Source organism: Bos javanicus, chromosome 11 (assembly GCF_032452875.1).
Source record: "Bos javanicus breed banteng chromosome 11, ARS-OSU_banteng_1.0, whole genome shotgun sequence".
In the NCBI taxonomy this organism is placed as follows: Eukaryota; Metazoa; Chordata; class Mammalia; order Artiodactyla; family Bovidae; genus Bos; species Bos javanicus.
The window spans coordinates 3115923-3141318 of NC_083878.1; the positions used below are offsets into that span (position 1 = coordinate 3115923).

A 25396-nucleotide genomic window follows, 5' to 3' on the forward strand; every position below is an offset into this window, starting at 1 on the left:
CGGTTGAGAACACCGAGGCCCAGGGGAAGAGGGCCACTTGCCAAAGGCACACAAACAGAAGGAGGTGGCTTCAACATTTCATTCCAGAACAGACCTGCCCTTCCCACCTCTTTGGTCCTTTTTGAACTGTGAGACCCTACAGGCCTGTTGTGTTGAGAACACTCCGCTCGTAACCACCAACCACATTATGATTCCTCACACGTATCTGAGTGTGTATGAATAGTCATGTGCACTTTGGAGGATGCTGGCCCTCAGATTCACACTCAACAATGGATTGAGCCCCAACCCAGTGCCTGGCACGGAGCTGGGCCATTAACACATTATTCCTCTTTATCCGGAGAAGGCAATGGCACCCCACTCCAGTACTCTTGCCCGGAAAATCCTCTGCCAATTCTGTCATCAGTTAAAACCCCCATCCTGCTCTTCTGGGGGACTGATTTTTAGTTAAGTGAAAGTGAAGTCGCTCAGTCGTGTCCGACTCTTTGCGACCCCATGAACTGTAGCCTAAGAGGCTCCTCTGTCCATGGGATTTTCCAGGCAATAGTACTGGAGTGGATTGCCATTTCCTTCTCCAGGGATCTTCCCGACCCAGGGATTGAACCCAGGTCTCCCGCATTGTAGACAGCCGCTTTACCGTCTGAGCCATCAGGGAAGTCCGATTTTTTTTTTTTTTTTAATTAGGCATCACAAATAACTTATTAAAATGATCCCCTGGCATGGTTTTTAAGACAGGATGGTGGTAGAGCTGCTGCTGGAACTCTGGGGAAGCCCATACTCTGCGGGAGCCCCTATTCTGGGACAAGTGATGGGTGGGGAGGCAGCAGCCCTCCTGTGCTGAGAGGCCCTCCCAGCAACATTGCTTCTTGATTTTCTTTGATCAATACCTCTAGGGGTTTGGGCCCTTTAATTCACCTTACTTCCAGTTGTCAAAAGGGATAATGGGGAGGTTCAAAGGATCCTATCTGAACTTCTTACTGTTCTTTTGAGAATTTCTGCTGTTTTAAATGTTTTAAACATACATAGGTTAGACCCATTTCAATGAACATCATTTCTAAGTTTAAGATAGACAGGCAAAATTGAAAACAACTTACACAGTAATAATGCTTTTCAGTATATAAATGCTTCCTCCAATTTTACCTCTTCACAGCAGGCTGCTGCTGCTGCTGTTAAGTCACTTCAGTCGTATCCAACTCTGTGCGACCCCATAGATGGCAGCCCACCAGGCTCCCCGTCCCTGGGATTCTCCAGGCAAGAACACTGGAGTGGGTTGCCATTTCCTTCTCCAACTAGCTGATTTCAAAATTATTAGAGAAAAGATTAAAAATCAAAACCACAAAGAGGAGAAAGACCCAAATGTGGCCAAGGGGACTAATGTGATTATGTGAATGACTATTAAATCTGTCTTTGAGCTTCTTGGAAGCAAGAAGCAAAGTGTGGGGAGATGAAGGGTTACATGCTTCTCTATATAATACAAAGTCTCTGTGGTCAAAGGAAATAAATTTTTTCTCTTTATTTTCCATTCCAGGAGTAATTTCTCATGTGGGGTTTTATACAAGGACATTGCATAACAAAATGAATAAAGTTTTCAAAAACCAGGTGCAGCAGAAGACAGATAAATAATTGTCCCATGTAATGTGTTTGTCCATTCAGGAATCATTCAATAAACACTGAGCACCTACCATGCCTTGGCTGCCGAGATGCAAAACACATGCAAAAAGATAATTATCCTGCAGTGTAATCAACTGTAATGGAGGTATCCTTGATGCTTTGGGAGTACCCAAGTGGGATGATACCCTGCAAATATGCAAAGACATGAAGGCTAATGTTGCATCTGAGTACTGAATTGTCACCTCTCAGCAGGGCAGGACAGGACTCAAAGGTGACAGCCAGCTTGACAGGAACCTGGAGGACCAGCAGGATTCAATTCAGTACCGAAGGAACAGAGGCCAAACAGAGATGGCAGGAGCTGGGAACAGGGTAGTTACAGGAGTACACACGGGAGTCGGTGGGTAGGCTCCAGCAGGGGCCATCCTGGGGCTACTGCTAAGGAAGAGCCACAGCCTGATGGGGGAGGGGGCAGAGGGAGAGACGCGAGGGGAACTCCAGTGAGTCAGCCCAGAGGACAGATCCCACTACCTGGATGAATGGACTCAAAATGAGTTCAGTTGGCAACCAGGTGAATTTTAAGGATCCACAGAGTGTCCAGGGGGTGAAGTCTAATACAAAGTTATTCCTGTAGGTGAACAGTAGAATATCAAAACAAAAACTGGTGAGGGTGGCGCTGTGCAAGAATCTGCTGATGGACCCAGAGCATTTGAGAACTAAGATACTCCCCGCTGGGACAGAACTGAGATCGGAGGATGAGGACCGAATAAAGGGTGTATACTATGGGCTATCCTTGGTATGTCACTTTTCCACTTTTTTTTTATTCTTTAGACCTGTATGTGTTTGTTATTGGCTGTATGGCACGTAGGATCCTAGCTCCCGGACAAGGGACTGAACTGGAATCCCCTGCATTAGAAGCATGGAGTCCTAGCCACTGGGCAGCCAGGGACTTCCCTTTCGACCTGTATTTAGAAGATGATTTGGGCTCAGGCTCTCTGATGTCATTCTGGGAGGAGAAAATTTTTTGAAGCTTCTTCACTGAATCTTCTGCTTACTCTGAGGGTTAGTCATTCAGTCGTGTCTGACTCTTTGTGACCCCATGGACTTTAGCCTCCCAGGCTCCTCTGTCTGTGGGATTCCAGGCAAGAATACTGGAGTGGGTTGCCATTCCCTTCTCCAGGGGATCTTCCTGACCCAGGGATTGAACCCAGGTCTCCAGCATTGCAGGAAGATTCTTTACTGTATAAGCCGCCAGGGAAGCCCTACTCTGAGCTGAACAAATGTCCAGTTCAGATGAGTTCTCCCAATTACCCTGAGGATTCATGAACTTATTTGTTGACTGTATTCACATACAGGTGTGCCTATGTATGATGAAGTATTCCCATTGATTTACAGAAACAGAGTAATTGTCTTTCATGGTGACAACTGGAATTTGTTGAATACTTACTACATGCTGGAATCTGGCACTTGGACAAAGAGAGGAATAAGTTGGATGTGGTCCAGGGGGCTTACCCTGGAGGAGTTCGTACTCCTGGGATGAACTCCTGGGTTCAGTTTAATTTTCTTTAAAGTGGGCCTAGCACAGGGACTTCCCTGGCAGTCAGGTAGTTAAGACTTCGCCTTCCAGTGCAAGGGGTACAGGTTTGATCCCTGGACTTGGAGCTAAGATTGCACATGCCTCACAGCCAAAAAACCAAAACATAAAACAGAAGCAATATTGTAACAAATTCAATGAAGACTTTAAAAATGGTCCACATCAAAACAGAAATCTTAAAAAAATGGACACAGCACCTACCTCTGGAGCTGTTTTCCGGACAAAGTGCTCAGAACCATGCCTAACACAGTGTAAGTGCTGGCATTAAAAAAAAAAGTCTATTCAGAACCACCCTATGAGCCAGAAATTCCACTCCTGGGCATATATCAGAAAAAAGCACACTAATTCAAAAAGATACACCCCAGTGTTCATAACAGCATAATTATTTACAATTGCCAAAATATGGAAGCAGCCTAAGTGTCCGTCAACAAATGAATGTGAAGTTGGAGGTAGATGCCCACTCCTCCCAGGGTGAGCAGTGGGAGTTCATTCCCTGTGGACAGAAACTCCAAAATATCAACAGGACAATCCAGAGAGGAGGCTGAGCCCTGCCTAGATAAGAAAGAAGAGATCACATATTTGTCTAAGTCAAGAACTTCCTGACTAGAAAGCTTCTTGGAGGTCAAAGGGAAGTGATGCCAAACAACGCACAGGCCCCTTTGCTGGACTCTATCTTGGCTGAGAGTTGCATGCACACACGTGGAAGGATCCTGTGCTGTGCTTAGCTGCTCAGTCATGTCCTACTCTTTGTGACCCCATGGACTGTTGCCGGCTCCTAGAGGATTCTGAGATATACCAAATACAGACTCAAAACCAGGCAAATCAAAATGATTTGCCTTCCAGGAAACCTGGAAGAAATGCCCCATAAAAGCTATTTAAACTGCTGCAAGAGAGCGACTCTCTGAGGCTGGCCCCTGTATCTATCCACGTGTACTGTACTCTTTTTCCTCCTAGTAAACACTGTTTGTTTCACTACTTTCCATCCTTGTGGGAATTCTTTTCTGCAAAGCTGAAGGGCCGGGGCCTTGTCACTGACTACTGGTCTAGTAGCTAGTGGTCAGGATTAGATCCCAAACTAGTGGCTAGGATTTGGTGCTCTCACTGTCATGGCCCCACCTCAATCTCTGGCCAGGAACTGAACCTCACTTCAAGGCCCTGCAGGCTGAGGCCACCCGAGATCATATTGATTAAGAAAATGAGGTCCATTGTAATAGCTATAAATACCCACAATGGAATATGACTCAGCCATAAAAAAAGAATGAAAATTTGCCATTTAAAGCAACAAGGATGGACTTGGAGGGCATTATGCTAAGTGAAATAAGTCAGAAAGAGAAAGACAAATACTGTATGATACCACTTATATGTTGGAATCTAAAAAATACAACAAACTAGTGAATATAACAAAAAAGAAGCAGACACAGATATACAGAACAAACTAGTGTTTGTTTGCGGGGAGAGGGAGGGGCAAGATGGGGGAGGAGATTATACATAGTAACAGATAAGGATATATTGTACAACACAGGGAATATAGTCAGTATTTTATAATAACTGTAAATGGTTATAACATGTAACATATACATGTTATATATATATATATAACATATAACCATTTACATGTAAATAACATGTAAATGGTGCATGTACACTAAATAGTTTCAATCATGTCCGATTCTTTATGACCCTATGGTCTGTAGCCCACCAGGCTCCTCTGTCCATGGGATTCTTCTGGAGTGGGTTGCCATGCCCTCCTCCAGGGGATCTTCCCGACCAGGGATCAAACCAGCATCTCTATATGTCTCCTGCATTGGCAGGCGGGTTCTTTACCACTGGCGCCACCCAGGAAGCCCAAGTAAATGCAATATAACCTTTAAATATTGTGAATCACTATATTGTATACATCTATAGGAGAAGGCAATGGCACCCCACTCCAGTACTCTTGCCTGGAAAATCCCGTGGACGGAGGAGCCTGGAGGGCTGCAGTCCATGGTGTCGCTGAGGGTCAGACACAACTGAGCGACTTCACTTTCACTTTTCATTTTCATGCATTGGAGAAGGAAATGGCAACCCAGTCCAGTGTTCTTGCCTGGAGAATCCCAGGGACAGGGGAGCCTGGTGGGCTGCCAACTATGGGGTCGCACAGAGTCGGACATGACTGAAGTGACTTAGCAGCAGCAGCAGCATAGTTTGTATAATATTCTACAGCAACTATATTTCAATAAAATTTTCATCATTAATCAGTATTTTAAATCAGTATTCATAGTTGTTTATATTTACCTAAAGGAACTCTGGAAGGATACACAGGAAACCAACACAAGCAGTTGCCTCTGGGTACGTGTTGGGGGAGGGGGGAGTGGAATGTGGCTTCTGCCTTGAATCCATCTCAAGAAAGTAGAAGAGAGGGGGTTGTTCTTCACTTGGGCCAAGTTCACACAAGCTTGAAGGAATGGGGTCATAAAGGACTTAATCTGCATTTCTATCACCAGAAAGAGCAGCTCTGACTGGACCACAGAGGCCCTGACCTCTTACAGAAGCAGAGGTAGCGCTAGTTTTTAATTATCACAGGAGTGGTGGAGACGGTTGCTGTTGAGGGCTCGCCCCATCCTGCACCAGAGACAGCTCAGAGCCCTGAGGGCTCTTCCTTTCCTCTCCTTCCCCCTCCATCTCCCACCCTCCTGCTGGGCCTGCCCACAGGATCTGCCAGTGTGTAGAAGGTGCTCAGGGTTTAGGGAGCCCCAGAGTCGGACACGACTGAAGCGGCTTAGCAGCAGCAGCAGCAACAGCATGGGATGGTGAGGACCAGGGCGGGCCTCGGTGGGATGTTCTGACCAGCTGGGCTGGGTGGTACTGGCACCTGTGAGGCTGTAGCAGCAGGGGGCGCTGTGCCCTGACCAGAACCAGGCAGAAGGGGTGGGGTGAAGGAGCTTTCTTGCCCAATCTCTCCCTTTCCATCCTCCTCCCTGCCCCGCTGCAACCAGAGGGTAAGAGAGTCCCTTGATGCAAGCCATGAAGGTCAGTTCCCCAGGCAGAGAGAGGGGGTGGAGGGTGGATCTGGAGGATAACGTAGAGAGCGACCAGCCTGCTTCTCCGGCTGGGACAGCCCGGTCAGATGGTTCCACCAGTCACTGACATCCTCAGTTCCTTTCTCCCTTGTCCAACATTAAACTTGCCCAACCATTTGCCTTCTATTTTCCTGCTTCCAAGGTGGCTGGAGAATGTCATACACTTGGACAGGCTTGTGGCAGTTGCCCTTGGCTGAGCCGCTGGTGTTGGAAGCTTGGCAGTTCTCTCGCTCATTGCCCTGAAGCCCCAGCCCTGCCTACTTGTATTTCACTAAGCCTCCCTTCCCTCCTCTTTGACCCTCCCTTCTCCCCTTCCCTCTGGTCTTGGAGAAACTGGGTCTCTCTCCAGGGCTCTTCCTCCCCTCTGCATTGGGCACCCTCGGCTGGCCCTCAAGGATGCTGAGACAGCAGTCTTTTTCTCACACGGTGCCTCCGTGCACTCAATCTGTCTGCTCGGGCAAGCTGCCTCTTCCCCTTGTCTGCATCATCAGCAACCACTTGCACGTGTTCTCACCCAACCGGCCTTCCGACTGCACCGTGCCCTGAAACTGTCACCCTGTAGGCCTCCTATATGCCAAGCCCCAACCTCTCTTTACAATCTTGTTTTGATAAGACACCTTCTTGTTGTTAACCCTTCTCCTTGCCTCCCCAAATTAAGCTTCCTCGACCTTGCCTTTCGGCCTCTTGGCTTTTCTCCCTCTGCTGGAGGTTGGATCTCAGCTCCATTTCCATCACTCAAGTCCCACTGGAGCCTTCTGCTTCCAGCCAACTCTCCCCAGCTAACCTGTCCATCCCAATATGCACCTCATGATTCTTTAGGGCCTGCAAAATCAAGTTATCCAGACTCACCTTTCTCCTCCAAGTGTCCCCTTCCTCTCCTTGTCTTCTCTGCTAACATACCTTCAGGGACTCCCCTTCTCCCAGATAAATGAAGGCCAAATACCCTTGCAAGTCTTTGGCATTCCAACCACAACTTATTCTTTGCTGTTTTTCCAAAGGCCTCTCTGCTTTTTCCCTTTGGAGATTTTAAGACCAGTCCTGACACCTGCCTCCTGGGGTGGGAAGTTAATCGTTCTCCCCATCATGTATTCTCACAGCACTTTAGACAAATTCTAAGGAGCTGGGTTTGGATCCGGTGTTTTTATTAGCTCTGTGACTGTGGCCAAATAGCTTAACCTCTCTGAACCTCTGTAAGGTGATAATCTGAGTCCAGAAATAACCCTATACATTAGTGGTCAATATTCAACAGGGCACAAAGACAACGGGAAAAATAGTTTTTCAACAAATAGGAAATGTCCAGAATAGGCAAATTCGTAGACAGAAAGTAGATTAGTGGTTGTCAGGAGCAGATGGGAAAGAGAAGAGGGGTGAATGCTAATGGGTACTGGCTTTTGAGAATGTTCTGGAATTAGTGATAATGATTGCAAAACTTTGTGCATTTACTAGAAACCACTGAATTGTACACTTCGAGAATGAATTTTACAGTATATAAATTATATCTGAATTTTTAGAAATTAAGTACACAAAGAAAGAGAAAGGTCCATTTCACAGGGTAGTTGTGACAGTCAACTGATGCCAAGTATGGGAGTGCCTGTGCTGCCTTTAATGCTGAAAGGGTGGCTGTGTATTCACCTTTTTCTCCCACTAGAGCGTCAGCTAGGCTTCTCAGGAGGCTCAGTGGTAAAGAATCTGCCTGCAATGCAGGAGACCCGGGTTCGATCCCTGGGTCAGGAAGATCCCCTGGAGAAGGAAATGGCAACCCATTCCAGTATTCTTGCCTGGAGAATTCCATGGATAGAGGAGCCTGATAGGTTACAGGCCATGGGGTCACAAAGAAGATACAATTTAGCTCCTAAACAACCACCCACCCTCAGAGAACATGATCCCAGTGACAAAGCTAGAAGATGAAGCCAACATTACAAGTCCAGTCAGCCTGACTGTTTTCCCCATACCGCCTGTCATCACTGCATTAGGGATCGACAATCTCAGTGTACAAAAGCAAGGGGATAGGAAGCTAATATTAACAGATAGCTATTTCTGACATAAAAATTATCCACACTTCCCCCAAAAACACAGGAAAAAAATAAGACCAGCCAACTATGGGAGGAGAAGCCAATGTAATGGCTAGTCTTTACTGGAAAGAAGAAATTCCACATCATATTCTGAGTGCATTAGTGCAGTGGCTCAGTGGGCCAGCTGGTGTGGCACCAGCTTGTAATGGGTTCCACAGCTGGGGCATCGCTGGGCCTCGCCTTTGTGCAGCCAGAACCAGATGACAGTACTGTTGTCTTCTTCACCTGAAAGAAAAAAGGTAGCTGAAGGCCATGCAAAGAAGGACTTTCACCGTTAATCTACTGCCCTCAGACACCTCTGAGATGCAAATAGTTATGGTTGACACCTTAAGGTCAGTTCAAGCTGATCCCATTTTTCAGATGAAGGAACTGAGGCCAAGTTTACCTCTGAGTAAACTGACCTCTGACCAGTTCCTTATTAGGTCCTCACAGTTTCCTGCCTGTGTAGAACCCCAAAGCCGGGTCCGTTTTGGCATGTACAGCTAGTGCCTGATGTGGTGTCTGGCGAAGAGAAAGTATGGTATTTTCTAGATGAATACTTCTGCACGCCACCTCTCCACTGAGGCAGTATTATTCATGTTCCAGGCCTCTTTACAGTGAGGGTGACCTACTTTGGCAAAAGGGCCTGAGGGTCAAAACCTTTAAAACATTTATCCACGTATCTTTACACATATACACTCACGGACAACAGATGTGAAAAAACTAGTAGACATCTTCCATACTAAACAGATATTAAATTAAACAAATGGGTGAGACTTCCTGGTGGTCTAGTGGCTAAGACTCCATGCTCCCAATGCAGGGGGCCTGGGTTCCATCCTTGGTCAGGAAACTGGATCCTGTATGCTGCAACTGAAAGATCTCACACGCGGTAACAAAGATCCCGAGGGTCACAACTAAGACCTGGCAGAGCCAAATAAGTAAATATTAAAAATAAGTAAATACATAAACAGAGACTTCCCAGGTGGTTCAGTGGTTAAGATTCTGTGCTTTCAATGCAGGGGCCGTGGGTTCCATCCCTGGTTGGGGAACTATGATCCCACATTCTAAACAGCCAAAAAATAAATAAGCAAACAAACAAAAGGGTAAGAAAATAGTAGAGAAGCACTTACAGATGCAGCCCACTATCCGCTTGTTGGTGATGGAGGGGACTAAATTAGGGTCCTCCTTGGTACCTGAGGTTGCCTTTGGGGCAAGTATATTGTATGGGTCCTGAAAAAAACAAAATAAAGGGTCTATTATGCCAAATGATTCCTACCCTCTAGGGACTACCAATACTGTTCCCAAAAGCCAGGTTTCCTGGAGGGAAGGCTCCCCAGAGAGAAGGCTGCTCTGATCCCATCCAAGGCAATGAACTCTCCCAGAAGGCATGGAACATTCTTCTCACCTGTCCCTTGCGAGCAGCCAGCATGACCTCCCTCTCTAGCCCAGTCGCCTGCTCTTCATCAGTAGGAACACCACCTAAAGGAAAATAAAATAATGATGTCGGCTGAAATGATAAAGAGGGAAAACGCACATAAGTCAATTTTTGCTTACAGTCTTAGCGGGCCCAGAGGCTCCCACAGTCCACCCATACCCGCTGTCCCTTAAGAACCAGTCACGTTACCCAAAAGTGGAACACGGGGTGATCTTATCTTCCTTCAACCACGGGGGCCGATTTTTCTGCCTTTTTTTTTTTTTTTTTCCTAAAAGCAGGTTAATCAGCATCCAACTGGAGACGGGAGCAGGTCTGAAGGGCGGCTTGGCCCCTTCACGCCCCGGTTGCAAACCCTGCCCACCAAGGTCACCCGGCAACTCCGTTTAGAAATTTTTCGCAACCCGGTCACTTTGGTGGTCAGCAGCAGCTGCGGTCGAGAATAACAGGGAGAGGTCCGCAGAGCCTCAGGGCTTTGGGGCCGAGGAGATGAAAGGCCTCCCCCACCCCGGCCTTTGCTGACCTAACACCAACCGCGGGAGGGCAACGGCGCACGTTGCCGGCGAGTACCTCCAGACGCCATAGAGCGCACCACGGAGACTCCATTTGGACCCCGGGCCCTCAGGGCCTGGGAGGCCAAAGCTCCAACTCCACGGAGTAACCTTGACGCCATCACGCCCGCTACAAACACCAGCACTTCCGGGAGCAGGCTCCTGAAACAGAAGGGATTTCCGGGGGAGGGCTTTTTCCCCCTTCCGCTTCCTTCTCGCCCAGACTCCGCCTTATTCACGTGATCTTTCAGGGGCGGGACATCAGGAAAAGCTGCGCCTGTGCACCTCTGCCTCATTGCCCACTCCGTGCAGCCGGCTAGGGGCGGGGCTAGTAACGGTTTCAGTTGTGGGCATCTGGACACCTGCCGTTTGCTAACGCTGAGGTTGGGTGGAACTTGTTTTGCGCCTGTGAGACTCAGTGTCGTCGTCCAAATGGGGCAACCCCACTGTAGTTCATATGCTTTTTGGCTGACAATTGTGCTCGGGCGACGTGGAGGCTGCTGATGGAAGACATGAAGCCAGTGCCCGTCAGGATACTTGCCACACATCAAGTGGTCCCCATTTAGCAGTAGCGTCCCAAAGGCCACAGTATTAATTGTGATGGAGACAAATTGTGAGGCTGGGTCTCCTGGCAGTGTGACAGCCACTGTGAACGTGGGGCCCGACTTATAAGAACTTGGACAGAATCTGCCGGCAGACCTAGCATCATTTTCCTGTAGCTGTGGCTTTGAGGTGGTGAGATCCAGGTCTGAGGCGAGGCTGAGGAAGGGGGAAAAGGTAGGGCCATGTTGTGGGCCCGTCCCAGAACCAACCCTGGAGGAGGGCACGGCAACCCACTCCAGTATTTCTTGCCAGGGGAATCCCATGGACAGAGGAACCTGGTGGGTGGCAGTCCATAGGATCGCACGGTCGGACACGACTGAAGCGACTTAGCACACCCAGAACCAAAACCCTTGGTGATGTGAGGTAAAGGGCTGGCTACCTCCGGAAGCTGTTAGCTAAGAAGAGGATAAACAAGATTCCCCCGTGGGAAGCGGAGTTGTTACTGGTAATGGAGTCCCAGAATGTACTAGGACGAGTTCCCCGTTGAAAACTGGAAAGATCTTCCATAGCTCCCCCCGCCCCCACTTAACCACGAGCTCGGGTGTGCAAGTTTCTTAGGGTGGGCTTTGTAACACTGCCTTCCATGGGCTCCTAGGCCCTAATTCCCATGGTCAGTATAGCCCTGTCACAGTCTGGCTACATGCAGTGTCTGTTTCCCTACCTGATTTAAAAAACAAAACAACCCTTTAGAGCAGAAATTATGTTCTATTCATCTTTGAATTCTCAGTGTCTTGCAGAGGCTCAGCATGTAAGAGGATCAAGGGAACTTTAGTAAATTTATTTCTTGGAGAGAATCTACAGAATCAGTTTTGTAGGGCTTCCCCTGCCCCAAGGAGATAAACTTGAGGTAAATTTGGGAGGGTTGAAGTCCCAGGTGTTCCCACCTGCCCTGTGCAGGTTATATTTTCAAAAGGATCAGGTGGAGCATCCCTTCACATGAGCACAGTCTTCATGGGTGCCTCTCCATCAAGGAGAAAAAAACATCTCTAAGACCAAAAATGTCTTGATTGTATTGAAAGGCAAGTTTTGCTTTGAATGACTTCCACCGTTCTATCTCCCTTGCCCCCACACCAAATTAAATTGGAAAAAAAATCCCTTAAGTCCTAGAATGTTTCCCAAGAATTTGATTTGTAACTATGGTGAGATGTTTAATGCTGGGGTGGGGAGAAGCAGTGGTCTAAAAAACAAGTGTTCTGAGTGAAACCCACCAGCCAACTCAGTCACTTTTTGTTTTGGCCACCATTTCCTAATCTGTAAAACTATCACTAGACTAGGTTAGTATTTCCTGAAGTGTATTCCATGGATTCTTGGTTTCAGAAGATGCTCTCAGTTTAAAAGACTTGGTTAAGATAGGGAGGGCTTCCCAGATGGCTCAGTGGTAAAAAATCTGCCTGCCAGTGCAAGAGATGCAGGAGACGAGGGTTTGATCTATAGGTTGGGAAGATCTCCTGGAAGAGGAAATGGCAACCCACTTCAGTATCCTTGCCTGAAAAATTCCGTGGACAGAGGAACCTTGTGGCTATAGTCCATGGTGTCGCACAGAGTCGGACACGACTTAGAGTCTGAGCATGCACTTTGTGTGAAAGAGAGGGAAGTTCTGCATTTGATAACTGCCCTTTTGGGGATGAACACACTACTACGTTAAAGACTCTGATTAGACCTGCAGCAGAGAATGCTATTTTCGTTTTTCCACCTTAATTGACCATTCTTTGCCAAGAAACACCTGCTAATTCAACTCTCAGCAGACCAGGGAGAAATTCCCTTCTGATGTGTTACAGTTCTTGATCATAAAATGGTTTATTCAAGCCTATAAAATGGAAATAGAGTTGAGGCTTGTTTCTCCCTCTCACAGTACGCTTTCCTAATCATAGGAAATTTTTTTCAGGTCCCTATTCAACTCACAAAAGCACTGGGATTGTTCACTCTAAGCTGGTGAGCTCCAGTGTCAGGGCCAGGCTCCAGGGCATCCCCATCCATCCCCTCCTGCCTCCAGCTCTCATTACCCTCAGTTTACACTCCTGCCCCTAGATCTCTTTCTGAGAAACAGCTTGGCTTGGGCAACAGTCTCCCACTCCTTCCTGCTCCATTGTCTTTGCCATAAGAATAAACTTTTATTTGAGTATTATTTTTTATTTTTATAGGATAATTCTTAGAGGTCAAAATAAATGCTCATTGTAATAAACCAAATGACATATAGGTTTTAAGGAACAAGTTGGTTGTTAATAGTTTCGTGTTTATCCTTTTTCTTTTCTCTATGCCAGGGTTTCTCAACTTTTGTGCTGTTGACATTTTGGACTGGAAAATTCTTTGCAGGGTGTTGAGGGGGGGAGGTGCTTTCCTGTGTGTATTGCAGGATGTTCAGCATCTACACCATTAGCGCTCCCCAGTGGTGACAACCAAAAATGCCTTCATAGTTCACAGTGAAGTTGCTCAGTCGTGTCCAACTCTTTGCAACGCCATGTACTGTAACCTACCAGGCTCCTCCATCCATGGGATTTTCCAGGCAAGAGTACTGGAGTGGGGTTCCATTTCCAAAAATTCCTTCAGCCATTACCATATGTCCCCTGGAGGGCAATGTTGCCCCTGATTGAGAATCTCTACTCTGTGCTCCTATGGTCATACTCAAGCACATGCACATATTGAGATATTTCTTAAAAATGTACAGACATGTAAATGAACATAAAATAGAAAAATCACTACTATACAAATTATAAGTTGCTTTTTATTTTGTGGGCATCACAGATCAATACAGAGGTCTAACTCATTTTATGTAATTACTACATAGTAGTCCCTACTATCGGAGAAGGCGATGGCACCCCACTCCAGTACTCTTGCCTGGAAAATCCCATGGATGGAGGAGCCTGGTAGGCGGCAGTCCATGGGGTCGCTAGGAGTCGGACACGACTGAGCGACTTCACTTTCACTTTTCACTTGCATGCATTGGAGAAGGAAATGGCAACCCACTCCAGTGTTCTTGCCTGGAGAATCCCAGGGACTGGGGAGCCTGTTGGGCTGCCGTCTTTGGGGTCGCACAGAGTCGGACACGACTGAAGCAACTTAGCAGCAGCAGCAGCAGTCCCTACTATGAGAGTAATACCTATGAATTTACCTAATCATTTTCTGCTTGATGGATATTCAGATGGTTTATACATTTTTGCCTCTCAAGCAATGCTGCACGGCACATCTCTAGTACATGCAAAGTTGCTTCAGTCATGTCCAACTCTTTTCAACCTTATGGACTGTAGCCCACCAGGCTCCTCTGTCCATGGGGATTCTCCAGGCAAGAATACAAGAGTGGGTTGCCATGCCCTCCTCCAGCGGATCTTCCCAATCCAGAGATCAAAGTCTCTTATTCTCCTGCATTGGCAGGTGGTTTCTTTACCAGTGCCACCACCTGAGAAGCCCAATTATATAGCCATAAATTCTGGAGCCTTCATTTCTGAGGAATAGGGTCAGAATTCTGAGGAATTGTGTGCATCGAGCATAACAATAAGTTCTGTCAAAAATTTTAAAAATTACTGCAAAATATACTATAAAAAATACTACAAACATTTCTGTACAGGGTAACAAATCTATGTGCTTCCAACCAGGTCAAGAGCTTTGATAGTATCTGTACACCTTTTTTTTTTTAAGAAAGCTTTGAAGAAAATATGACAAAATATTAATAACTTAAAAATCTACATGGTGATTAAAAAAAAATTCTGCCAGACTGTGTTCCCAAAAGTTTGGAGCAGTTCCTGCTCCTGCCAGCTGGGTATGTGAGTCCTAGTTCCCAACTCCACATGTGAGCGTTACCCATGCTGTGCCCCGCTGTGTTGTCACTTCAGTCGTGTCAGACTCTTTTCAGTGGTAGCCTGCCAGGCTCCGGGCAAGAACACTGGAGTGGGTTGCCATGCCCTCCTCCACATGTGAGGGGCACCCACCTTTTGCCGAATCTGTCCACTGTTGGATGAAAACTGAGATGCTGCTGGAGTCTGCGTTTCAGTTCCCTGACCTCTAAGAGAGCTGGACTTATTTTCATAAATTTAGTGAGTATTTGCATTTCATCCACATCTTTGTCAAACTAGTTATTTGTGGCCTTGTTGATGACAGCCATTCTGACATGTGTGAGGTGATATCTCATTGTGGTTTTGATTTGCCTTTCCCTGATGATTAGTGATGCTGAGCATCTTTTCATGCATCTGTTGGCCATCTATATGTCTTTGGGAAAATGTCTGTTAAGGTCCCCTGCCCATTTTTTAATTGAGTTTTTTTTTTTTTTAATGTCGAGTTGTATGATTTCTTCAAGTACCTTGGATATTAACCCCTTATTGGATATGCTGCTGCTGCTGCTGCTGCTAAGTCGCTTCAGTCGTGTCTGACTCTGTGCGACCCCAGAGACGGCAGCCCAACAGGCTCCCCCGTCCCTGGGATTCTCCAGGCAAGAACACTGGAGTGGGTTGCCATTTCCTTCTCCAATACATGAAAGTGAAAAGTGAAAGCAAAGTCGTTCAGTCGTGTCCGACTCTTTTCGACCCCATGGACCACAGCCCACCAGGCTCCTCCATCCATGGGATTTTCCAGGCAAGAGTACGGGAGTGGGGTGCCATTGCCTTCTCCACTTATTGGATGTATCTTTTGCAAATATCTCCTCCCATTCAGTGGGCTGCTTTTTATTTTGTTGATACAAACCTGTTCCATTGATCTGTATGTCTGTTTTTGTGCCAGTACAATACTGTTTTGATTACTATATCTTTGAAGTATAGATTAAATCAGGGAGCATGATGCCTCTGTCTTTATTCTTTTCATGATTGTTTTGGCTATCAGGGTATTTTGTGGTTCCATAAAAATTCTGGAATTATTTGTTCTAGTTCTGTGAAAAATGCCTCTGGTATTTTGATAGGGATTGCAGTAAGTCTGTAGATTTAAGTACCCCTTCTTTTTCTCTGTCTTTTAAAATTTTTAACCAGTTTTCCCTTAAGAAGAATCTCCATACATTTCCAGACTGCAGTAGCTGAATACTGGTCCCCCAAGGATGTCCAATACTTTGCCCATGTGGTGCAAAGAGCTGACACATTGGAAAAGACCCTGATGCTGGGAAAGATTGAAGGCAGAAGGAGAAGGAGGTGGTGGAGGTTGAGATGGTTAGATAGCGTCACCGACTCAATGGACATGTATTTGAGCAAACTCAGGGAGATGGTGAAGGACAAGGGAAGCCTGGTGTGCTGCAGACCATGGGGTTGCAAAGAGTCAGACGCGACTTAGCAACTGAACAACAACAACAAAAACGACAAAGATGTCCATGTCCTAATTCCAGAATCTGTGAATATGTTAAGTTGAACGGTAAAAGGTTATTAAGGTTGCAGATCCTTAATTCCAGTTAAGGTTGCTAATCAACTGACCTGAAAATAGGGAGAGTATCCTGGATTATCTAGGTGGGCTCAGTAATCACAAGGGAGGCAGAAGAGGGTCAGAAGGAGATGTGACTGTGGAGGAATGTTCAGAGAGATGCAATGTTACTGGTTTAAAGATGGAGGAAGGGGATCACAGGTCAAGGAATGCAATTAACCTCTAGAAGCAGGGAAAAGCAAGGAAAAGATTCTCCCCCAGTCTCCAGAAAGAAACACAAACTTGGTTGTCATAGTGATTTCAGCCCATGAGACCCAGGTCAGACTTCTATAGAACTGTAATGCTTCCATGGCATCAGTAGATCAGTTAACTCCTGTATCCTGGGTTAGTGGGTCTCAAATTTAGCTGCACATTAATTAGAATCACCTGGAGCCAGTACTTTGGCCACCTCATGTGAAGAGTTGACTCATTGGAAAAGACTCTGATGCTGGGAGGGATTGGGGGCAGGAGGAAAAGGGGACGACAGAGGATGAGATGGCTGGATGGCATCACTGACTCGATGGATGTGAGTTTGAGTGAACTCCGGGAGATGGTGATGGACAGGGAGGCCTGGCGTGCTGCGATTCATGGGGTCGCAAAGAGTCGGACATGACTGAGTGACTGAACTCAACTGAACTGAACCGGAGCTCTTTCTGTTCCCAATACCCAGATCGTATCCAGCCCATCCAAGCAGAATTTCCAGGGGTGAGATCCAGGCATTATTACTTTAAAGTTCCTCAGGTATTTTCAACATGCAGCCAAGGTAGAGAACCTCCACCTCAGGCTAACCAAAAAAGCATGGAGAAGCTCTTTTTCTTCCCTCTTGGTAACTGGGACCCTGGGGTCAGAGAGGAAGTGTAAAACTACCGCCCCCCCCAACCCCAACTAAGAATACCAAACGTATACTTTTGGATAGAAATGGGCTCCATTTGAACCTTTGGCCATTTAGTAGCTTAGAAATTGGATCCCATCTCTCCTCACTAGGCAAGAATGCAGATAGCTCTCTCTTTTCATATTTATTATTCATTTTTGGCTGCCCTGGGTCATCATGGCTGCACACGGCTTTTTCTAGTTGCAGTGTGGGGGCTTCTCATTACAGTGGCTTCTTTTGTGGAGCATGGGCTCTAGGCACACGGGCTTCAATAGTTGCAGCATGCAGCACACTGGCTTAGTTTCTCCATGCCACGTGGAATCTTCATGGACCAAGGATTGAACCCACGTCTTCCAATCCACATTGGAAGGCAGATTCTTAACCACTGGACCTCCAGGGAAGTCCACAGGCAGCTGTCTGATGGTATTTATTAAACAATCTGCAAAGACAGAACAAAGATTTTTTTTTTTCCTGGAACCATTTGAGCAAGTCACTGATCGGATGCCCCATCACAGGAGAATGGGTGTTTCCTACAGACATTCTCTTGTGTAACTCCAGTATGACTATAAAACTCAGGATATTACAACTTGTACTTTTTTTACCATTTAATTCTCAGAGCCTATTCAGGTTGTGCTAAATGTTCCAAGAATGTCTTTTATAGCAAAGATCCAGTTTGTGGTGCCTTTAGTTGTCATGTCCCTTTAACCTCCTTCACACTGAAACATTTCTTCAGCCTTTCTTGATTCTTATGACCTTGACACTTTTAAGGGCTTCCCTTGTGGCTCAGTTGGTAAAGAATTCGCCTGCAATGCGGGAGACCTGGATTCAATCCCTGGGAAGATCCCCTGGAGAAGGGGAAAGCTACCCATTCCAGTATTCTGGCCTGGAGAATTTCATGGACTGTATAGGAGATACCCCATGTCCAAGGTCAGGAGCGGCGGTGGCAAGGAGATACCCCATGTCCAATGTAAGAGAAACCCCTCTAAGATGGTAGGTGCTGAGAGAGGGCATCAGAGGGTAGACAGACTGAAACCACAATCATAGAAAACTAGCCAATCTGATCACATGGACTACAGCCTTGTCTAACTCAATGAAACTAAGCCATGCCATATAGGGCCACCCAAGAAGGTCAGGTCATGGTGGAGAGTTCTGACAAAATGTGGCCCACTGGAGAAGGGAATGGAAAACCACTTCAGTATTCTTGCCTTGAGAACCCTATGAACAGTATGAAAAGCCAAAAAGATAGGACACTGAAAGATGAACTCCCCAGGTCAGTAGGTGCCCAATATGCTACTGGAGATCAGTGGAGAAATAACTCCAGAAAGAATGAAGGGACGGAGCCAAAAGCAAAAACAACACCCAGTTGTAGATGTGACTGGTGATAGGAGCAAGGTCCGATGCTATAAAGAGCAATACTGGACAGGGACCTGGAATGTTACATCCATGAATCAAAGCAAATTGGAAGTGGTCAAACAGGAGATGGCAAGAAAGAACGTCGACATTCTAGGAATCAGCGAACTAAAATGGACTGGAATGGGTGAATTTAACTCAGATGACCATTATATCTACTACTGCAGGCAGGAATCCCTTAGAAGAAATGGAGTAGCCATCATAGTCAACAAAATAGTCTGAAATGCAGTACTTGGATGCAATCTCAAAAATGAAAGAATGATCTCTGTTTCCAAGGCAAACCATTCAATATGGTTTGTAATCCAAGTCTGTGCCCTGACCAATAATGCTGAAGAAGCTGAAGTTGAACATTTCTATGAATACCTAAAGACCTTTTAGAACTAACACCAAAAAAGATGTCCTTTTCATTATAGGGGACTGGAATGCAAAAGTAGGAAGTCAAGAGACACCTGGAGTAACAAGCAAATTTGGCCTTGGAATACAGAATGAAGGAGGGCAAAGGCTAATAGAGTTTTGCCAAGAGAATGCACTGATCATAGCAAATACCCTCTTCCAACAACACAAGAGAAGACTCTACACATGGAAATCACCAGATGGCCAACACTGAAATCAGATTGATTATATTCTTTGCAGCCAAAGATGGAGAAGCTCTATACAGTCAGCAAAAACAAGACTGGGAGCTGACTGTGTCTCAGATCGTGAACTTATTGCCAAATTCAGACTTAAATTGAAGAAAGTGGGAAAAACCACTAGACCATTCAGGTATGACCTAAATCAAATTCCTTATGATTATACCGTGGAAGTGACAAATAGATTTAAGGAACTAGATCTGATAGAGTGTCTGATGAACTATGGATGGAGGTTTGTGACATTGTACAGGAGGCAGGGATCAAGATCATCCCCAAAAAAAGAAATGCAAAAAAGCAAAATGGCTGTCTGAGGAGGCCTTACAAATAGCTGTAACTAGAAGAGAAGCAAAAAGCAAAGGAGAGAAGGAAAAATATACCCATTTGAATGCAGAGTTCCAAAGAATATCAAGGAGCGATAAGAAAGCCTTCCTCAGTGATCAATGCAAAGAAATAGAGGAAAATAATAGAATCGGAAAGACTAGAGATCTCTTCAAGATGATTAGAGATACCAAGGGAACACTTCATGCAAAGAGGGGAACAATGAAGGACAGAACTGGTATGGACTTAAAGGAAGCAGAAAATATTAAGAAGAGGTGGCAAAAATACACAGAAGTACTATACAAAAAAGATCTTCACGACCCAGATAATCACGATGGTGGGATAACTCACCTAGAGCCAGACATCCTGGAATGTGAAGTCAAGTGGGCCTTAGGAAGCATCACTACGAACAAAGCTAGTGGAGGTGATGGAATTCCCAGTTGAGCTATTTCACATCCTAAAAGATGATGCTGTGAAAGTGCTGCACTCAATATGCCAGCATATTTGGAAAACTCAGCAGTGGCCACAGGACTGGAAAAGGTCAGTTTTCATTCCGATCCCAAAGAAAGGCAATGCCAAAGAATGCTCAAACTATCGCACAATTGCACTCATCTCACATGCTGGTAAAGTAAGCTCAAAATTCTCCAAGCCAGGCTTCAGCAATACATGAACTTGAACTTCCAGATATTCAAGATGGATTTAGAAAAGGCAAAGGAACCAGAGATCAAATTGCCAACATCCACTGGATCATGGAAAAAGCAAGAGAATTCCAGAAAAACATCTATTTCTGCTTTATTGACTATGCCAAAGCCTTTGACTGTGTGGATCACCACAAACTGTGGATAATTCTGAAAGAGATGGGAATACCAGACCACCTGACCTGCCTCTTGAGAAATCTGTATGCAGGTCAAGAAGCAACAGTTAGAACTGGACATGGAACAACAGACTGGTTTCAAATAGGAAAAGGAGTACATCAAGGCTGTATATTGTCACCCTGCTTATTTATCTTATATGCAGAGTACATCATGAGAAATGCTGGACTGGATGAATCACAAGCTGGAATCAAGACTGCCGGGAGAAATATCAATAACGTCAGATATGCAGATGACACCACCCTTATGGTAGAAAGTAAAGAACTAAAGAGCCTCTTGATGAAAGTGAAAGAGGAGAGTGAAAAAGTTGGCTTAAAGCTCAACATTCATAAAACTAAGATCATGGCATCCAGTCCCATCACTTTATGGCAAATAGATGGGGAAATAGTGGAAACAGTGGCTGACTTTATTTTGGGGGGCTCCAAAATCACTACAGATAGTGACTGCAGCCATGAAATTAAAAGACGCATACTCCTTGGAAGAAAAGTTATGACCAACCTAGATAGCATATTAAAAAGCAGAGACATTACTTTGTCAACAAAGGTCCGTCTAGTCAAGGCTGTGGTTTTTCCAGTAGTCATGTATGGATGTGAGAGTTGTGGACTCTAAAGAAAGCTGAGTGCTGAAGAATTGATGCTTTTGAACTGTGGTGTTGGAGAAGACTCTTGAGAGTCCCTTGGACTTCAAGGAGGTCCAACCAGTCCATCCTGAAGGAGATTAGTCCTGAGTGTTCATTGGAAGGACTGATGTTGAAGCTGAAACTCCAATACTTTGGCCACTTGATGTGAAGAGCTGACCCATTTGAAAAGACCCTGATTGAGGGCAGGTGGAGAAGGGGACTTCAGAGCATGAGATGGTTGGATGGCATCACCAACTCGATGGACATGAGTTTGGGTAAACTCCGGGAGTTGGTGATGGACAGGGAGGCCTGGCGCGCTGTGGTCCTCGGGGTCGCCAAGAGTCAGACATGACTGAGCGACTGAGCTGAACTGATAGTCCATGGGATCGCAGAGAGTTGGACATGACTGAGCAACTTTCACTTTTGATACTTAAAAAATTACAACTTGGGTTTGTCTGCTGTTCCCTCATGATTGGATTCAGGTTATGTATCTTGGGCAGGAGTAACAAGAGGCGATACTGGACCTGTCTCAGTGGGCATGCAATGTTGGTTTGTCCCACTGCTGATGAAGGGGCTTTCCTGGTAGCTCAGCTGGTAAAGAATCTGCCTGCAATGCAGGAAACCCCCGTTCAATTCCTGGGTCGGGAGGATCCCCTGGGGAAGGGATAGGCTACTCACTCCATTATTCTTGGGCTTCCCTGATGGCTCAGATGGTAAAGAATCTGCCTGCAATGAGGGAGACCTGGGTTCGATCCCTGGGTTGGGCAGATCCCCTGGAGGAGGGCATGGCAACCCACTCCAGTATTCTTACCTGGAGAATTCCATGGACAGAGGAGGCTGGCAGGCTACCGTTCAGGGGGTCGCAGAGAGTCAAACATAACTGAGCGACTAAGCACAGCATTTTGCTGATAAGGTGTCCCCTTTGGTCACTTGACTAAAGTAATGTCTGCCAAGTTTCCCCACTGTGAAGTTGCCTTTTAATTATTATTATCAGAACTTAAAAAAATACTTATCTATTAATAGTTATTTATTTACATATACATATATCCACTTTTTCAGAGAAGGCAATGGCATCCCACTGCAGTACTCTTGCCTGGAAAATCCCATGGATGGAGGAGCCTGGTAGGCTGCAGTCCATGGGGTCGCTAAGAGTTGGACACGACCGAGCAACTTCACTTTCACTTTTCACTTTCATGCATTGGAGAAGGAAATGGCAACCCACTCCAGTGTTCTTGTCTGGAGAATCCCAGGGACAGGGGAGCCTGGTGGGCTGCCATCTATGGGGTCGAGCAGAGTCAGACAAAACTGAAGCAACTTAGCAGCAGCAGCAGCATATCCACTTTTCAGATTCTTTCCCCACATATCCCATTACAGAGTAATAAGTAGAGTTCCCTGTGCTATGTTTTATATATAGTAGTGTGTATATGTCAATCCTGATCTTCCAACTTATCCCTCCCCCATCCCAATAAACATGTTGGTTTTCTACATCTGACTCTACTTCTGTTACAATTAAGTTCACTGTAGCCTTTTTTAAGATTCCACATATAAGCAATATCTCATTTTGTCTTTCTGTGTCTGACTTACTTCACTCAATATGATAATCTCTGGGACCATCCATGTTGCTGCAAATGGCATTATTTTGTTCCTTTTTATGGCTGAGTAATATTCCATTATATATACATACCACATCTTCTTTATCTGTTCCTCTGTTGATGGCCATTTAGGTTGCTTCCATGTTCTGGCTATTGTAAATAGTGCTGCAATGAACACTGGAGTACAGGTATCTTTTTTATTTATGGTTTTCCCTGCCCTTTAATTATTAATAAGTATCTAATTGGAAAAGACTCTGATGCTGGGAGGGATTGGGGGCAGGAGGAGAAGGGGACGACAGAGGATGAGATGGCTGGATGGCATCACCGACTCGATGGACATGAGTCTGGGTGAACTCCGGGAGTTGGTGATGGACAGGGAGGCCTGGCGTGCTGCAGTTCATGCGGTCGCAGAGTCGGACACGACTGAGCGACTGAACTGAACTGAACTGAATGGGGTAATACTTTGAGATGTCAATATCCTATTCCTCATCAAACTTTCAATTTATTAACCTATGTCAGTATAGACTCATGCTTTTATATTGTATTCAATAAATCATAATTCATAACTGTCATTATTTTTTGAAGTTTAATTTGTTCCAGATTTGACCACTGGAACATCTTCAGGCTGGCTCATGGTCTTTTGACAGGTCCCTATCAGTCTTGTAGCACTTCTTCTATCCTCTGACACAAAATGTCCCAGGCTGTTAATAAACCCATGAGGTAGGTGCTATTATTATCATCCCCACGTTAGAGATACAGAAACCTAGGAGCAGCTCAGGATTATGCAGCTAGTGAGTTATGGTAGCAGAATTGTGAATCCAGACCATTTAGCTCAGGCCTGAGTTTTTCTCCCTAACTTTTTTATTCTGAAATAATTTTAGGCTTACAGAAATGTTGCAAAAATAGTACAGAGTTCTTGACTACCTTTCACCCAATTTCCACTGACATTAACCTGTGACATTAACACACAGTGCTGTTAATGGAAACCAGGAAATTCATGTTGATGCATTACTGTTAAGTGATTTTGCCAGCTTTCTCAGTAAGGTCCTTTCTGATCCAGTGCATTTCATCATCACAGCCTCTTTTGTCTCCTCCAACCTGTGACAATTCCTTAGTCTGTCTTTATATCTTGTCACTTTTGAACAAGACACCTGGTCCATTCATTTGTAGAATGCCCTCAGTTTGGGTTTGCCTGCTGTTTGTTCCTCGTTAGACTGAGGGTATCCAAGAACACACAAGTGACATTGCAGCCTCTTAATTTATCACATCAAGAGAGTGACTCATTACCTGGGATGTAAACTTGGATAATTTGATTAAGGTGATATTTACTGGGTTCCTCCCCTGTATAGTTACTACTTTTTCCTTTTTAAACTAGTAAGTACTTCACGGGTATATACTTTGAGATAATGCAAATGTCCTTACTTTTGCTTACTAGTTTTTGGATCCATTTCTGCCTGCACCAGTGGTGACTGGGATGTTTGCCTAAGGGTGATTTTCTTTTCCTACTATTCCTTCTACATTCATTAACTAATTTAGTAAGAATGAACTGCCCCTGCTCCCCTGTGTATCTATTTATTCAATTATTTTTCTCAGACTAGACTCATGATTAATGACTTACCATCCATTACAGACCTGACTACTGGTTGCTCCTTCAAGTTGGTCCCTGAGTCCTTTAGACAAGCCCCCTCTTTTCTGAGCACTTTGCTTCCACAAGATATCCCAGGTTCAGATCTCTGCCCCAGATCTGCAATTTGTCCAAGGAGCTCTGACTCCTTCCTTTGAAGAATTGTATTTAGAAACCAAGACCTGGGTATTTTATGTGCTTACTCCTACTGGGGTGTCACTGCCTTCAACATACATCTATGGTAACCATGCACCCCCAGCTGACTGCCCATCACCCAAGACACTGCTAAAAGCCCTCTCAAGAGCCCTGACACGCTCGCTCCAACTTACCCCTTTGGTTTACCTCACATCATGGCCAAAGAGCACTCACCCTGCCCTGCTGCTCTGGCATCACTCTGGTCCTTGTCTTTTTTTCTAGCCCCATGGGTCCGAGGCATTTCTTTGAACTCTTACCTCTCCCAGGAACATGCCCTGTTTACCTGGCTAACCCCTCCTGGATAAAAGCAAGTCAGCCTGCCCCACCTCCTGGCTTAGACATAGCAATTCTGTACTGAAACAGGCTGTTTACCTTTCTTCCCTGATATGTATGTTTTGGGGAGCAAAGATATGTCTTGTTTACCATTGGCTCCAAACACATAACACTTCCTGGACCTACTGTATGTGTTCAAGTGTTTGATGGAGGCGGAAGAGGGCAGTCACTCCAAACTCACTTCTCACGGCTCCCTCCTCCTCTACCGCCCTTCCTCTCCATGCTGCTCAGCTTCTCCCTTCAGAACCCAGCTCATTGGCACAGCCGTCTACATCTCTCCCATCACCCGCCCTTCTTGTCTGAACTGGGAACTTGCATCAGTGTTGGTGTGTCGGCCTCAGCTTCATCGCAGCCAGGCAGCAGAGGTGCTCCAAACAGAACAGGTGAGAACACGGGCCCACTGAGCCCCACCTGCCACAAGGCCCCATCTGGGAATAAGGGGGAGGAGGGCAGCATGCCACCTGCTTCTCCTGGTGCACTGCAGCAGGCGTGTAAAGAGCCTGGGGAATTGTGCCACCAGGCTGAGAGCCCAACCTCCGGGGCCTCCCGTGCTGCGTCGCCCCACCAACCGCTGAGGCTGCAGGCTTCTGAGCCGCCACCAGAGCCCCACTGCTTTGGTCCCCAGGGATGTGTGAGCAAACAGTGCAAAGAAACACATGAAAAGAGAGCCA

At 45.8% G+C, this 25396-nt stretch overlaps 1 protein-coding gene across 1 annotated transcript; it reads right to left on the reverse strand.

Annotated features, from left to right (window-relative positions):
• Nucleotides 1-8356: 8356 nt before the first annotated feature.
• LOC133256699 (uncharacterized) lies at nucleotides 8357-10840 on the reverse strand. Its single transcript, XM_061431573.1, has 4 exons — nucleotides 10312-10840; nucleotides 9715-9788; nucleotides 9440-9539; nucleotides 8357-8555 (listed from the first exon to the last, which is right to left on the reverse strand). The coding sequence occupies exons 1-4, from the start codon at nucleotides 10838-10840 to the stop codon at nucleotides 8443-8445; spliced, it is 816 nt and encodes a 271-aa protein (XP_061287557.1). The 3' UTR covers nucleotides 8357-8442.
• Between the last annotated feature and the right edge of the window lie 14556 nt (nucleotides 10841-25396).

Excerpts from the sequence above, each read along its gene's own strand:
- LOC133256699 (XM_061431573.1), bottom strand. The coding sequence starts at position 10,840 with ATGTGTGGCAAGTATCCTGACGGGCACTGGCTTCATGTCTTCCATCAG. Across the intron at positions 9,789-10,311 it reads GCGCTCTATGGCGTCTGGAG|GTGGTGTTCCTACTGATGAA; the intron begins GTACTCGCCGGC and ends ATTTTCCTTTAG. Across the intron at positions 9,540-9,714 it reads TGGCTGCTCGCAAGGGACAG|GACCCATACAATATACTTGC; the intron begins GTGAGAAGAATG and ends TGTTTTTTTCAG.